The 17,437-nt window shown below is 38.1% G+C and overlaps 1 protein-coding gene across 1 annotated transcript in view; it reads left to right on the top strand.

Annotated features, from left to right (window-relative positions):
- The window catches only part of LOC122814414, a 156,891-nt gene that overhangs the window by 29,563 nt on the left and 109,891 nt on the right, over window positions 1–17,437 (top strand). The window contains exon 3 of the mRNA XM_044086997.1: window positions 5,550–5,888. Coding sequence (XP_043942932.1) covers window positions 5,550–5,888 — 339 coding nt within the window. The remainder of the gene's footprint in view (window positions 1–5,549; window positions 5,889–17,437) is intronic.

Below are 17,437 nucleotides of genomic sequence, written 5' to 3'. Positions count from 1 at the left end.
AGGCCTTTGATACCATTCCCCACTCCAGAATCATAGAAAAACTCGCTAAGCTAGGCATCAACCCCTATATCACTAGGTGGGTTGCAAACTGGCTCACAGATAGAACCCACGATATGAAAGTAGCTGACTCCAAGTCGGACTGCCAACCAGTCACAAGTGGAATCCCACAGGGTTCGGTCCTGTGTCCTCTCCTGTTTGGTATCTACTTCTCTGAAGTCCAAGCCAACACGAAGGGACTCTGAAAATTCGCAGGCGATTGCAATTTGGGAGCAATTATTAACTCACAATGTGATGTTGACATCCTACAGGAGGGCCTCAATGACACCAGTGACTGGTGTCAGAACCATGACCTTAATCTCAATGCCAAAAAATGTAGTCATCCCCCTTGCGAAAAACCCAGTTCCCTTGAATTACCACATTGATGGTAGTCCACTGAACACAGGAGTTATAAGAGATCTGGGAACACAGGTTGACAGCAACTTCTGTTTTGACCACCACATTGCCACTTTGGTCAGAAAATCCTTCTATGTGACACATCTCATTACTAAGGGTTTTGCATCCAGGAAGAAAGAGGTCATTGTCTCCCTCTACTCTTCCCTCATTTGGCCAGTCATCGAGTACAATGCCCCATTTGGCATGTACCTCACTATACACCTGCAACAACTGGAGAGGCCACAAAAGTACCTCACAAAGAGGATCCTTGGCCTTAAACACTTGTCCTATGTGGACAGATGCAAACAACTATTCTCTGTCTCATATCACCTACTTAGAGGCTATCTCTGCTTGACTTACAAAGCCATGTCTGACCCAGCTCTGTTAGAAATGCTATATCAAAAGAAATTCCAATCCCACTGCACCACATGCTCCAGAGACCTCAACCTCATTACCACAATCAACAGAACATGCTGGAGGGACAAGTTCATAACCCAGAAACTGCCCATGCTGTGGAATAGACTTCCCATACATGTCAAGCAGAGCACCTCACTGGCCCTCTTCAAGAGAAATCTTGATGAGTGGATGGGAACTAGAAAATACACCCCAGGGATCACTCCAGTGGGTCTACTCGACAGATGCACTAGGAACTAAGGTTGGGTAGCACAATGCCAGGTTAATCCTATGGACTAGGCTTGTAAAGGCTCCAGGGCCATTAGCCTAGTATACATCTATGAACCTATAAGGAAGTAACTGAATTCCCATGCCATTGACATATAATCAGATTTGTTTGTCACTGTTATCTTCTTTACTTTCTGTAAAAGGACGGTTTCTTTTCGGTCTCTAATCACCCTCATTTATGTTTGGCTCGGAGCTTGTTTTACACTATATTTAGACGTTATCCAGCTACAGCCAGAAAAGTAACTAAATTGCAGGCCTTTGCTCAGGGTTTTCTTTTGTAGTTCAAGAGGAATCGATTCTGCAAGGGTCTCTTAGTGCAGTGACAGTTTTAACACCTCTGCAGTAGTGTGGGGGGAGGGACTGTCAACTTTTCTTGAACTACAAAAGAAACCCCTGAACAAAGGCCTGCAATTTAGTTACTAATGTTAAGATTAATGTATTCTGCATAGTTTGCTTTTTTTCAGTTTTCTAGTTACACTTACATTTCAAGCAAATATTCATATCTCTGGAACTTTAAGTTGGTAATGGCTCAAGTCACACTCACAGGAGTTAACAGTATACACACAAAAGAGCTGTACTGGAGGGAATGAGTTAAGTCACCCAGCGGCTTTCTAGGAAGGTAATTGAAGTAAGAGCTGTGGAAGGTAAAAAAGGGAAGTGAAAGGTCAGTAAATTCTTTGCCAGTGTATGAATAAAATGGATACAGAGAAGTGTAAGTGATGTAAGTTCGTGTGGTGTATTAGTAATAATTTTAGGGGTTTCTGCACTTCAAGTTTCTTACTGGTGGTTCAGTAGAATGACTTCTGCTTTTAAGTAAGGCATCATTTACAAATACTATTTACAGATGATACATGGTTATGTAATCCTGGGTTAAATTGTAGCATAGTATCAGAAAATTGCTCTTACTTCCAAAGAAAGGAGACCTAATAAAAACAGATGCTCAAATCTGATACATGCAGAGAAACCCCGAGAGAAAGATGAGTTGTGAGAAAAAGAAGATACGACAAGAAAGACCACCAAGGAAGCAAAATTTATTTCTGACTGTTCATTGCTGGTTTTCTTTCTTTTTTTTTTCTTTAATACTCTATGGACTTTTATGACTTTCTAGGAAAATGTGTTTCTTTTGCATTCTGTGTGGCTGAAATTGACTATATTCTTGTTTGTTTTTAGTGGTTCTTTTGGTCTGAAAACTAATATTTTATGAATTTTAGGATCTATGGAAATTTTAGTTTGATATATTGTATTTTTGTGGGTGAATTAGGAGGAAGCAGGCCTGGAAACATATGCTCTTTCATTCCCATGGTTGGGGTTGTTCCTTTATGCATTTCCCCTTCACAATGATCTCCAGGTTAATTCTGGTGATTGAGGAAGACTTTCCAAGAATTAGTGTAGTGGCTCCTTTTCAACCTAGGCAAAATTATTTCTCCCTTATGGAATTGGCCAGGGTCAGTTACCAGAAGCTTCCTCACAGACTGGATATATTCACACAGGACAGGTGGAGTACGATACACCCCAAGATCAAATAACTGCAACTGACTACCTGGGTGATTCAGTTTTGATGCCTTCCACTTTCAAGAAGATGTGCAACAGGTACTGAAGGAGGCTAAAAATCCTGTCTCCCTATTGAAATGTTGGCACTTGAAATGCCGAGTGAGAACAAGCCGGAAAAAAAAGGACAGAGAACACAGGAGAAGAGAGAATCTCAAAACTTGCTCTTCTCCTTAAAACTTCTTTTTGCTCCCTCCCACGTGAGGCAGCCCTCAATATCCCCCAGACATGTGTACCAACTCGGAGGTCATCATACCTATGGGAAAAAGGAATATTCCAAGAAACGGTATCACAGACATAGTGTGAATCCGTCTTTACTCTTGGTGACTGTCCCTCACTAGAGTTAGGTGGTGATGATTGAGTTTCCTTGATTGCTGGCCCGGAGTAGGAATACATCACAACGACCAAGGTAGTTGGAGTTCACATCGAATCAAAGCATCAGTCTCCCTGTTTTCTATCTAGAACCAAAAAAACAAGGGAGAAAACATTCTATAAACTCTGGATGTGCATAGCCAACTTGAGTACGAAAGCTACCCAACTATCCTTCCTGTTCTGGAAAAAAAAAAAAGGTCAGTCCATGTTTAAACAGACTGTTTATAGATGGTTGTCCTCTATATTTTTTTATTCCCACTATCTATTCCAGGCAGTATTAAGATACATTTTAGTAGAGCCTTAGCTTCCACAATGGCATACTGGAATGGGGTGGACTCTAGAAGTATTCTAGAGGCAGCAACTTGGTCCTTCATCCATATGTTTACAAACTAGATTCTTTTTTCAGGTCCACAGCTGGATTTGCTAGGACCATTTTCCAGGGAACCCTTTACCTTTATCATTTTCTCCTCCTGGTTGTATAAGCTATCTAGACTACCTGTAGGTTACTGCAGCAGTCTGAATAATGGACATAGTACACTTGTGTAAGTTGCTCTTATCAGTAACATAGACACTCAAATTTTCCACTGCTGCAGTAGCTGCACCCACACACCAAACCCTTCTTGTACATTTTTGTTGTGGGGTGTGTGTATGTATTTGCTTGTTTGAGCACGCATGTGTGCATGTGTTTGTGTGTGTTTTAATATTTATTTTATGTAACTATAAAAAACACACACACATATATATATATATATATATATATATATATATATATATATATATATATATATATATTTATACGCGTGTGTGTGTGTGTGTGTGTATATATATATATATATATATATATATATATATATATATATATATGTATAATATGTATGTATAGACATACAGATATATCTGTGTGTCTATATATAATATGGGATCCGTACAGATCGCCGAAGAGAAAATCACCGAAACTAATTTTGGTTTGGCATACTTGCGCGAAAGTGCTTTTCACCGAAGAAGCACTTTTGCGTAAGTATGCCTGTTTGCGAGACCGCACTACGGTGTGGATAAGGGAAAATTCCCTTTTCCTCACTGTAGTGCAGTCTTGGAGTGAGAATTTTAAAGTGGGGGGATGTGGGGGGCACAGGGGGGCAAAGCCCCCCTGCATAAACGTAGATTTCTTTCTTTTTTTTTTTAACATATATTAATGAAAGCGCTTTTTCGGTGAAAGCGCTTTTGTTAATATATGTTCAGTGATTATGGATTCGGGACTTTGCACATTTATGCACAAGTCCTAGATCCATACATATGTGTGTGTGTATGTATATGTATATATTTGTTTTATATTATATATTTTTTAATGGTTGCTCAGGAGGACTTCCCCATTTTTCTTTAGGAGGTCAAGAAAGTCCTGAAGATTTTTACTTACTCTGGCTGTTTATAGGCTAAGCCCTTTTTGGAGAGCTATATAATCAGCCAAAGTGACAGTATAGAAGGTGGGGGTTGAAAGCTTTTGGAAGCCTTCCAGTTGTATCCTTGGCAGGATACATCCCATAGGCGACTGCTGCAATGAAGATTTTGAATGTCTGCAGTTGTAGGTTAGTGCAAATTACAATTACACAACTATACTTCCACCATCTCCAATATTTACACACACACACACACACACACACACACACACACACACACACACACACACACACACACACACACACACACCCCATACAACAACAGAAGAAGTTCTGTACCATCCGTTTGCTCCTCAGCCTTACACACCCAAGAAGCATTTTGTATTGACTCTTTTTTTCAATCCAGATGGCCGTTGTATTGTCCCAGATCTGTTGCACAGTATCTCATATTTGTATGAAACGGTAGCCCATTAAGCACCTGTCTTCTCTTTTCTTCAGGATATGTTCTTTCCTTTCAGACTTCACATACCTAACTATGCAGCCATCCATCTGCAGTGACTCTTGTTATATGTTTGTGAGGGTTATCTTTGTACCTGATATGTACCCCATTACCTCTCCTCCAGAAAGGAGAACATTTTAGATGGTTGCCCCTCATTCTGAGCTTAGCATACCTCTCAACTGGTAAGAATTTCAAAGTAGATCCAAATTTTCCTCTTATTTTTTGTCTGTTCCCCATCCAATTTGTAGTTTTCTGACAAATTATTGTGGAATAAAGTCACTAAATGACAGACATTTGAAGTTCAGATTTCAAATAATTTAGAAAGTGCATATTAATGCAAACCTTTGTTTAATAAGAGCAATATTTAAAATCTGACCTTGATTTTGGGTCTTTGTCCCCTCATTATTTCTGGCTTTGTCCAGGCTTCCTGCACTCGAAAGTTGAGACATATGAGTATAGTCCATTCCCAGATCACCAGTGTTGCAAATGGATGCCTTTACCATGTAATGGACGGGCTGCCATTTGTTTATTTTACTTATTTAAAGGAAATACATAAGTACAAGTTAAGCTGCAATGGAGAGCTATTTGTTTTACTTATTTTTCTTTATTCTTATGTTTCCTAGGATGATGTTTTTAATTTGGAGAAATACATTAAACAAGAATTTGCAGAATTGCACCAGTTTCTCCTAGACAAGGAAGAACAACTCATCCAGCAGCTGAAGAATGATGAAGCAAATACTCTAAAATGGATGGAAGGAAATCTCGAGTGCATTAAACAAGAGATCGTTACCTACCTTGTGACAGACTCCGATGGCAACTTGGAGGACAAGATTAAAGAAGAGGACAGCCTGAAAATAATGGAAGAAAATGTTAAATCTGTTGAAGCTGATGCTATGGCCATTAAGGGCATTAGTCACAGCAACATGGAGATCAGACAACCGGAACCTGTTGGCTTGCTAACAGTAAGCATATTTTTTATTTCTGCTTTTATTTTTTATTTATTTTTTTAGAAAGTGTAATAATTTGACAGCTGAGATATAGAAGCATTACTGATTTTTTTTATTTCTTGAGTTTGTTGACCAGTCAGTACCCATTTTCAATGGAGGTTTAAAAAGAGAAGCTCTAGTATATTAGTCAAAAACAGACAAAATTAAGTTAAAAAATAGGTGGAAATCCGTGATGCTGTTATACGCTGTATTTTTTAGTCATTCCTTAGTGATGCAACAATGTATAACACTTTTCAATCAATAGTAAATAATCAGTGAGAAAAAAACAAGTAGTTTTGCTGTTAGGCCGCAGACTGGAGAGGTCTTGCATAAAAAATGGTACATTTCCCAGTACTGACAGAGGTATTTATAGGTATGCACACACTATCAGTACTGATTTGCTGTAGTGTCGCAGACTGTTCTAAGCTGAAATGCACCTAGAATAAGGTTAGGATTACTATGAATAGAGAGAGTATGAGCTACACTTGAGCAGGTTACACTTGGATGGTGGGGAGCAGTTGTAGTTAAAATGCCTCAGTGTGGTAAGATGTTTCCTTAGGAAATATATAAAGGAACTTGTATTTATCTTGTGATGAAGCAGGAGATTGTCCCATGTCTTGAAGTAGTGATGATGAAATGTGAGAGACTTAATAAAAACAGGTGCTCAAATCTGATACATGTAGAGAGCCCAAGAGAAAGATGAGCTGTGAGAAATCTCTCCTGTATAACAAAGAGAAGATAGGACAAGAAAGTCCAAGGGAGGCCGATTTATTACTGACTGTTTACTGCTGGTTTTCTTTCTTTCTTTTCTTCAATACTGTATGGACTTTCATGGCTTTCTAGGAAAATCAGTTTCTTTTGCATTCTATGTGCGGCTGAAATTAACTATTTTCTTTGTTTTTTTTTTTTTTTGGTGGTTTGTGCTTTTTTTTATTTATTTAATAATGCCAAAAGTAATGTGGCATCCATAGACTGACATTTCTTCTTTTTTTTCTTGTTTTATTTTTATTACCCAGTTAGTTCCAGAAATTCATCTCTCTGATCTCCAATATTTATTCTTGCTTTCAGCTAAGACCTTAAACTATAGATTTTCTAATTTGCTTGCTTAACTGATCTATTGGTGTGCAAGTCAATGCTTTCAATTTATTGCTGTTATAATTTTGTCAGTTATTTATCATAGCAGTCTTTATAGAATTGTTTTGCTCTATCCACTGAAGGAATGCCTCTGTGTGTGTTTGTGTGTGTGTACATGTGGAGAGAGAAGTAGGTTGAATTAGCTATAGTAACTACACAAATAGGTATGTGGTACAACAAACATTGCTATATGTGATGTTATTCCCTTGCACTGGCCCAGCAATCAAGGAGCCTAAATCCTCATCACTAACACCAGTGAGGGGCGTCCACATTCTGTAGGATAATAAATACATACACAGTAAAGTAGAATGTCCCTTAAGAGCACCCAAAGATCACAGTCAGTCTGGGGCTGGTTTCTCCCTTTCTCTCCAGATTCCCAATAAGACTCCACACTGACACAGCTATAGGGTCCAGATCTCAGTCTAGTGGTCAAGCTAACCCCCAGCGCCCTCTCTGTCCAACCAGTGCTTCGTGTCCCTGCCCAAGTAGCTGACACATACACACACACTTTCCGGGTTATATACAAACACATAGACACTCCTGGGGAAGGCTGGCACAGGTTTTCCAGCTATGCCCCTTCCAGCCAGGCTATATGGTAGTAATCACCACCACCAACCACTAAATCAGCTACTAATAAGGCCTTTATCAAAGGGTGTTCAATTATTACTGTGCAATATTGTTATCCAAATGGTAAGTGTGATGAACAGCAAGGTTTATTTGAAGTAGCTTGGACAAGATCACTGTATACATGCATTGTACTCTAGAGCCCAAATTATCTCTACATAAAACAGCCACAGTTGAAAGGTTTAAAAATATTTAATAAATAATAACACAAGACAATACTACTTACTACACAGAGCTAGTCAAGAGTTCAAAGATCACTGGAAAATGCGAATGCTTAAAATACTACAGTAGAATAGTTCTGACATCAGTACAGAAAGCAACTAGTCTAATCTTCCGTTTTCCTAGGTATTTCTAAGAGAGACACTAAAGTCTAAGATCCTACTTACATACAGACGCAGGTAGAGTGCTGGTGAGTTGGATGTTCTGAAGACAAATGCCAAATGCTCTGATTCTCTTTGTCCTTAAATTGATGACACATCCTGCTGACTCATTTTAGATTACATCATTCTTAACAATTCTCTGGTTTCCCAGGCTAACAAAAACTCTACATTTACATTCCTTTGATCTTGTACCTGGTCAGGAAACCACAGTAATTAAAGACATTATATATGTAAAATCTAGCATTTAACTCTGGTCTCAAAACAACAGAAAGAATCTGCTGGTTTAGACATCAAGGCTCCAAGTTTGAGATTAAACATTTATACAAGGTTTGACTTATCAGCTTTCTTCCAGAAGAGTGCACTGTTATTACATTTTTGATGTTCAACATTTAACACCATTTTTTTTCCATTTAAGAGAACAAGCCTGTGGCTTATATTAATATTTACAAATGACAGAATTATGATAATTCTATCTGACTAGGCTGGCAGCCTTCACATATCTTCACATGTGATATATTTAGAATAGTAAAATGTTTGATGAGGTTGGAATGTACTTCGTAAATTTGTATGAAAATGACCATAGAAAATTGACTTTCTGATGAGGTTGTTTGAATATGTTATATTGGAATAAGGCAGGAATAAAGAGAAATGTGAAAAACAAAAACTTCAGAGTATATTAAACAGTTTTTAATTCTACATGTTCAAGAAACCTGGATTTTGATATAAATGAGGTTATTAGTGGGTATGAAGTTAAGGCAAAAGAAAACATATGGTAGAATCAAAGGCAGCTTTATGACTTTTGTTAAAAAGCTAAAGGAGTTGAATCAAAACTTATACAGATCAGGTTTTGTATAGTGATAGTGACAGAGTACAAAATGAGGCAGCTTTACTTGGTTAATATAGATCTCCCTTATAAGAAAACTGTACACGATGCTATATGAGAAAAAGAAAGTATTTTAATGTTGTATCTTTCAGCTTTTCCCGGTTAGGGGTCGCCACAGCGGAACTCTAGGTCAGCTAATGATTGGCAGTAGATTTTTACATACCGAGTTGCCAGCCCTGACGCACATCCTTCAACGAAGGTATGCCCATTCACACATGTCTCCACACAGAAGACGCTTCAGCTGAGAATCGAACAGGACAACGTGTTACTGTGAGGCAACAATGCTACCGCAGCACCACCACTGCAGTTAAGTCTTCAAACAGAAATTCAGTATGTGGAAGTGGAAATTGTAATTCAAGACCTGGCAAATGTAGTGTATTTATGGATTATTTAGAAAAGAAAGACATTTGCAAGATATGTTTGCAAATCCAGAAGGAGGAGAAATTATCAAAATTTGCAGGAAGTTTAATTTGCAAATTAATTTTGACAGAGAAATAAAGGAAAATGAAAATACAGATTTACCCTGTTTTATTATAAATGTGTAATAGACTGTATCATAACAGGTTAGATTAGATTACATGTGCAACGTAGAACTGAAAGTGGTTGTTTGCTTATTTATGTGGATACAGATATGGTAAAGTAACAGTTAAAATGAAGAGGAAATTACCAGAAACAGTAGGTAATGATAACAATTGCATTAAAATGGTTTAATTAAAGCATGTAAAGAAAAGAATGTACGGAGTTTAATGAGAAAGTGGATGAAATTTAGAGAGGTTAAAAGTTCTGTATTATTTTAGACAAGTAAAGAAAATATAATGAGGTTAAGAGAAAAAAGTAAGAACATTTGAGTTATTTTCAATGGCTCCAAGGAAAATGGTGCAAAACATAGTGGATGCTAATGTCTGTTGGTTTGAGTGAAAAAAAAAGGTTTGTGAAAAAAAATATGGTGTAACTGAACATTACAAATAAAGGGAAAGAAAAGCGAGGGAAATGTACTTTATATTCCAAACAATGGAAACATAGAACTGTTCAGTACATTCAGTAATAAAGAGTCTGGGGAAAGTACATTAAGGCTGAAAGATAATGAAGTCCAAGAACAGGATCAGATTAATAATGAGTCTTATAAGCAATCAGTAGGAAACTGGGACATTGTGGTACAAGAAAAGTTTGAAACGGATATAAAACTGGGTCTCACTTCATGCAAGTTACGCATAATTGTTCCCAGCCATAAAAAAACAGGGATTAAATCAGATCTGAATAAATACCACTTCATAATATCACTGCACTCTTCAGTTAAAGTTATTGCCACTATTATTATACAAAACCTAAAATACCAACTTACATCTGTTTTCTCAAAAAACAGTAGCTCAATGTTATGCATGAAACCACAGCTTGTTTTTTGGACCTAGAAGCTGCTTTTGATAAAGTAAATAGAAGTGTTTTAATGGAAAAATGAAAAAGAGAGTACAGATACAGAAAACTATCTTTGATAAGACAGTTGTATAAAAGACATACTTCCTGAGTAAGAAACAATAAACAGGACAACTTTCTAAGTGGCTAGAGATGAAAAAGGGCATAAGGTAAGGATATCTACTGGTACCACATAGTTGTATCTTCATGCTGGTTTGGAGTGATATTATAATGAACAGGTAGATATCCTAAAGATTAACGGAAGTACATGCCAAATAATCTGTTATACAGATAACATCGTTACATTAGCCCTTATAGTGACAAAACTAAAAAGTCAACTTGATAGATTGGAGGAAGATCTAAATGTGATTAATTTAACAGTAAATACATAGAAATATTTCTGATTTTTAATAACATGAAATGTCACATTTAGGTGGAAGGATGCGGCTAGAGTTAGGGGTATAGGGAATAATAATTGCTGAAACTGGCAAATGAAATTCACATATTGATTTTCTACAACAGAAAATCAAAAGGTTTATAATTTATATAGCTTTATATAAGAAATTAGGAGGTAACATTATTAAACCAGTAATGTCTACAATAAGAAGTAAACATTTATTGTATAATATCATTTAGATCAGAAGCATGAAGTACAGGGATAAAAGGTAATTTAATTAAAAAAATATATATATTGGTAAATCAGATACCTTTCCATCTTGACACAATCCTTGTCAGAGGCTTGTATCCAAGAGAAATTTGGAAGATGGGTGGAGAAAGAAATTGTAGGATTGACACTTTTGACCAATTTAATAAGGATTATAAAACATCCAGTGCAAGATTTGATGTTATAAACCTTGCAAGAGAATTAAAATGGAAATTTCACTGTGAGTATAATTCAGAAAGTAATAGGTTTGTTGAATATTGGCAAAATGGGGACATCCTTCTGTGATAAAAAAAGAAAATGATATTCAGATAAGTTAGTCTTGTAGTCCATACTTAAAGATAATTATAACAGAATGGAGATAAAATAAAGCACAGTAGATACTCTCTTTAGTTTTGTAAAAAAAGTTAATTTTGAAAAAATACTAAATATTTAAATATAACAGAGAACAGAAACATTTTAAAGATTTATTTAAAATATAAATTTAAGTTATTTAAAAATGATGTTTTACATGAAAAATATAACACAGGAAACTAACTTCAACTTTGCAAATGTAACCTGTTAGTTCATGCACCAAATTTTCTTTCACGCTGCTTATGTGACATGAACAGTAACAAGGAAGAGAGAGCTGTAATGAAAATTCTGTCTGTTTACTTGAAAAAAATTTAGATAGTGAAGTGGAAGATCTGTTTGAAGTTACACAGGTATAAAAATGTCAAGATGATAAAATCCACCAGGTGATAAAAACACAACTCTTTCTATTGCACAGAACTCATTATAGAAATCACAGTAAGTGAATGGTTAAAGAAAGGTGAATTGAAACAAAAGAAGAAAGGCCAGGATACTAAACTACAGACATGCTTGTTAACAAAGTCCATTAAACATGTGGAAGAAACAGACAAATGCAGGTTCTCCTAAAAAAAAAAAAAAAAAAATTAAACTGGAAGTAATTGTATATCTTGTTACTGGGTGGGATTCACTCATGGCAGGGGACCTGCATACTGAAAGGCACAATAATTTAGGAAATTTGTTGCATTAAAGATTGTGCAAACACTACAGTATTGTAGTTGAGATGCACTACAAACACAAACCACAATGCATTGTAGCGCATTATCTTCATATCACATAGGACCACCCATTACCAACGGTTCAAAAAATAGGTGCAAGAAAAACAGATACAGTAGTCCAGGAAAAAAAGACAAAAGTAGCACTGATCATTGAAATTGCTATATGATTACAGTGTCTTGTGTACAGAGAGACAAAGTAATAAAATACCAGAGTTTGCAAGCAGAAAAAAGAGAAATGTGGAAGAAAGTTACACAAACAATTCCAGTAGTAGTAGTAGTCGTAGAAGGAGCAACAGGTCTATTGAAAAAGACTACCAAAGCATGTAACTCTGTAGGAATTAAGGATGGAGTCAGCTCTGGGCACGTTGTCGGTTTTGTGAAAATCACTTTTGGCTACCATCAAAGACAGAAACAATACTATATCATGAACTTTAATTATACCCTGACTTGGGAATGGGGGTTATTCCTGTCATGGTATTAGAAATTTAAAAGACTTGCCCTGGGATTCAATAAACTACGTGTAGGCTTCTCCCAGAGCCTACAAGCCGTTTACATGTTTGCTTGACGGTGTGCTGCAGTGCTCAGTCCATATTAATGAGGTGCTGTGTCCCTAAGCTACAGTTCACTGCTCACTACAGTGTTGCTGGCTGTGAAACCTCATAAGCAAACACAGTTAGCAGTTCCTTGTTAAAGGAGACCATCTGCAGTGTACAGATTTGTCTGGATTGTCGCAATGATCACCAGGGCTTTACGCATAGTGAAACCTTATCAGCGAAGCGGATAGCAATTCCATGTAAGGAAGAGCGGATTTGCATGCAATGCCATGATAATCACCAGGGGTTGTACAAATAGCTGTCATTGTGTTAGTACAACACATCTGCACAGAGGCTAACTTAATGAGAGGAAAAATAATCAGCAGTAGGGACATAAATGGCATTGATGTCACAAAGGAATGTGTTACAATGTAACACAACTTAATGACAGGACAAATAACCAGCTGTAGGGACATATAAGTCATTGATGTCGCATAGAAATGTGTTACAATGTAACACAGCCTCTTAGAGCAACAAATGTGGACAAAAGCTATCCCATACTGTGGAACCGACTACCTATCTATGTCAAACAGAGGTCCTCATTAGCACTCTTCAAGAAAAATCTTGATGATTGGATGGGAAATGGGAAAGTCACCCCGGGGATCACTTCTGTGGCTCTGCTCGACAGGGGCACAGGAAAATAATTTTCTTGGGTGGCGAAAGCCAGGGTACATTTTTTGGCTAGGCTTGTATGGGCCCTAGGGCCGATAGCCTAGTACCTACCTATGAACCTATAATGGGGGATAAAGGCCCAGAAATAGGGACAGATTTTTAATATTGCACGGACAAACTTGGGAAGTTGATAGTTCATGCTAATGTACAACCTATATATTATTTCTGAAGAGCATGAAGTTTGAAACTCAAATGTCCCATCAGTTTTTGACTGCATTCTGCAATGTCATGCCAATGATTTGCCAGGAAAAAATGGTATGAGGAAAAGATCACCCACATGAGACAAAAACTGTGCATTCTGCACAGATCAGGACAGCTGAGAGGTCTGCACTCACATGTATGTAATACTGAGTCACATCAGTGCAGAGATTATCCAAGTGATATGGCAGGAAGCCACATATTTGTTGAGGAAAATATCTGGCCATCATGGGAATATCTAGACAGTTGATGGGTATGAATGTGAAGTATATGGTCCAAACACAATACAGGACAGTGTACCTACAGTGCAGAGTATTGTGATATCCTATTCCTGGCATTCTGTACTGAAGCTGTGTTCATGATCTGTAACAGGACATGGGACTGCCGAGTAAAATTATCACCCAGGGGAAGTGTGTATTTAATAGGGACACACAAATGAATTGTAGGAAAAAACATAAGGAAAGAGTACAGGTGAAACTCCCACATGTACAGCAGAGGAGGGCATGTCATTGGAAGATGGCTGTAGCAGCAACACCAAGCACATATCTGTATGGTATAGTATGGACTGTACAGTGAAAATGTGTTGTCTGCGACTTTCACACAAGGTGACATAAGAATGGGAAGGATGTCTGTGTGATATAAGCATCCTTACATGAATAATGCAGAGGACATCTATCAAGGATCTGGCATACAATTGGGGTAGGGTGTGTATTGTGAAGCTGTGCAACATTATATACCTGAATATGAGTGCACTCAACAGAGATGTTCTTCATGTTTCACTGTTGCAGTCATTACATTTGGGCTAATCTGCTGGCAGGTTGCCCTCAGTCAGCCTGAATAACAAAGTCTTGGGTCCTGCGTCGGTTGCTGTCTCCTCTTCCTTGACGTCAGGTCGTCAGGGGTATAAAACATGCTGCCGATGCCATTTTAATCAGTCTTTCTTGCCGCGTGGTGCCCAAAGCAGAAGCAGTTCGCAAGCCGACTCCTGAAATTTTCATTTTCAAGTTTCAAAACCAAAGTCTTCAAACTAAAGCTATGTACCCCGTTGGGGAAACTTTTTCTTGCTCCTTACTGATGTCAGTAAAAGTTAATAATTGCATTACTTGTAGGAAGCAAACACCTCATAAGGATTTTCATTTGTACTGTATTCCTTGCCTAGGCCCTGATCACAACGTGCCTTGCTGTCAGTTTTGTGCTAAGTATAACCAACGTACTATTAAGCATCAGTATATTTTTGCTTCTAAATATTTTGGTTCAAGATTTAACTACCCTGAAATGTCGTCTGTTAGCAATCCGACTACCGGAGTTCACAAAAAACACAAGGAAAAAGACAGAGACAGGCCGTCGAGGTACTGGAAATAATTGCACATCTTGTTACTGGGAGGGATACACTCATGGCAGAGGACCTGTATATTGAAAGGCACACTAATTTAAGAAAATTGTTGCATTAGGGATTGTGCAAACATTACAGCATTGTAGTTGAGATGCACTGCAAACACAAACTACAATGCATTGTAGAGCATTATCTTCATATCACATGGCACCACCCTTTACCAACAGTTGAAAAAAATAGGTGCAAGAAAAACAGATATAGTAGTCCAGGAAAAAAAGACAAAAGTAGCACTGATCATTGAAATTGCTATATGATTATAGTGTCTTGTGTACAGAGAGACAAAGTAATAAAATACCAGAGTTTGCAAGCAGAAAAAAGAGAAATGTGGAAAAAAGTTATGCAAACAATTCCAGTAGTAGTAGTAGTCATAGTAGGAGCAACAGGTCCATTGAAAAAGACTACCAAAGCATGTAACTCTGTAGGAATTAAGGATGGAGTCAGCTCTGGGCACATTGTCGGTTTTGTGAAAATCACTTTTGGCTACCATCAAAGACAGAAACAATACTATATCATGAACTTTAATTATACCCTGACTTGGGAATGGGGGTTATTCCTGTCATGGTATTAGAAATTTAAAAGACTTGCCCTGGGATTCATTAAACTCTATGTAGGCTTCTCCCAGAGCCTACAAGCAGTTTGCATGTTTGCTTGAAGGTGTGCTGCAGTGCTTGGTGCATATTAATGAGGTGCTGTGTGCCTAAGCTACAGTTCACAGCTCACTACAGTGTTGCTGGCTGTGAAACCTCATAAGCGAACACAGTTAGCAGTTCTTGCAAAGGAGACCATCTACAGTGTGCAGATTTGTGCGGAATGCTGCAATGATCACCAGGGTTTACGCATAGCGAAACCTTGTCAATGAAAGTGGATAGCAATTCAATGCAAGGAAGAGTACCTACAGTGTGCAGATTAGCACACAATGCCATGATAATCACCAGGGGTTTACAGATAGCCGTCATTGTGTTAGTGCAATGCATCTGCACACAGGCCAACTTAATGAGAGGACAAATAACCAGCAGTAGGGACATACATGGCATTGATGTAACACCGGAATGTGTTACAATGTCTCTGGAACAGGCTACCCATCCATGTGAAGCAGAGTTCCTCCCTAACCCAATTCAAGTGCAACTTTTGACAGTTGGATGGGGAACAGGAAATTAATCCCTGGTTTGGCACCTATGTCTCTGATGGACACAGGCAACCTGTAAATGGTTCATCTCCCATGCTCCTCAAGGGTATCCGGACTTGTTAGAGATTTAGAATGCATGGTTAGGCTTAAGGTTCCTTCTGGTCATTAGTCTAGTAAACACCTATGAACCTGTTGTTGTTCCTCACCATCAGACAGTCATGTATATTTCCCAGAAAGAATACCTAGGTATGGCCAATAAGCTGTGTGTCAGTGCACTGTGACAAAGGTGGTACACTTCAAGTTACACATTATTGGAAGATGTGTAGGGGGTACATGAAGGATGCATTGCACTCAGTTATTGGTGTGATGAAGTCTGGGAACCATGGTTATTATGACCTTTGGTGTGCATGTCCTACACATACCCAGTATTTTTGTTACATTCATGAGAGTAGTCAGCAGTGTGACCAAAGGCTTGTGGATATACCACTTACATTCTACCCCAGGACACAGGTCACATACCTATAGGTATGATTACAGAGTCTGATGTCCACATTATACTTTGGTGGTTTGTCTGTTTCCTGATTCAACAAATTCCTCCATGTGTCTTGTAAATGCAGGTGTTATCATGGCAGTGGCAGCAGTCTCTGGTATCTGTTGATATTTTCTGCATTATGCTAATAACACAGTTGGTGCCAATGATTGTCCACAAGCTATAATCCTTTAGGCAGCTGTTTAGACATAGCACGTGTATGTCATCTCTGATATCCATCACTGAACTAATTGGCAGGAAAAGGCCTAGCAGACACCCCTGATGTACCACCTAATCACTGGACCTGAAATATATGTCACATCACACATTTCAACATAGTGAGATGCCACGTATGTCATACACTGGTCGACCCATTAGGTAATATAGATGTTCATGGCTACATATGACAGTGTTGATTGAATACCTCAGTGTAGATTTTTATCAAATGCCTTGACATGTTCAGGTTCCACATGATGATACTGTTGTCATCATGCATGCCTTCTATGACCTCTTTGAGGACATCTATCAGATGTAATGGACTTGATGTAGCCGTAACAACTCACACAGGTCTGTTGCATAGATCTGTAATACTACTATTGTACATGTTGAGGAGGTCCATGATGACATGTTGGTCTACCTCACAGTTGAGGAGAGTCAGGATGCCTCTATACATGTATGCATCAGGTGTTGTCCCCCCAGCTCAGGTGGATGTATGTTGATGTACAACTTGTATGGGAACATACGCAGTGTGCAGGGTGTGTTGAACTGTGTATTTAACTGTATCAGGAAGGTGCATGGGCTGGGTCACACCATAGGTGATCTGTGATGTCACAGCACATTGATTCCATCTGATAG

Source organism: Protopterus annectens, chromosome 10.part0 (assembly GCF_019279795.1).
Source record: "Protopterus annectens isolate FY-2018-M chromosome 10.part0, PAN1.0, whole genome shotgun sequence".
NCBI lineage: Eukaryota > Metazoa > Chordata > Ceratodontiformes > Protopteridae > Protopterus > Protopterus annectens.
Note: the sequence above shows the minus strand (reverse complement) of the source record. Positions and strands in the feature narration are given on the sequence as shown.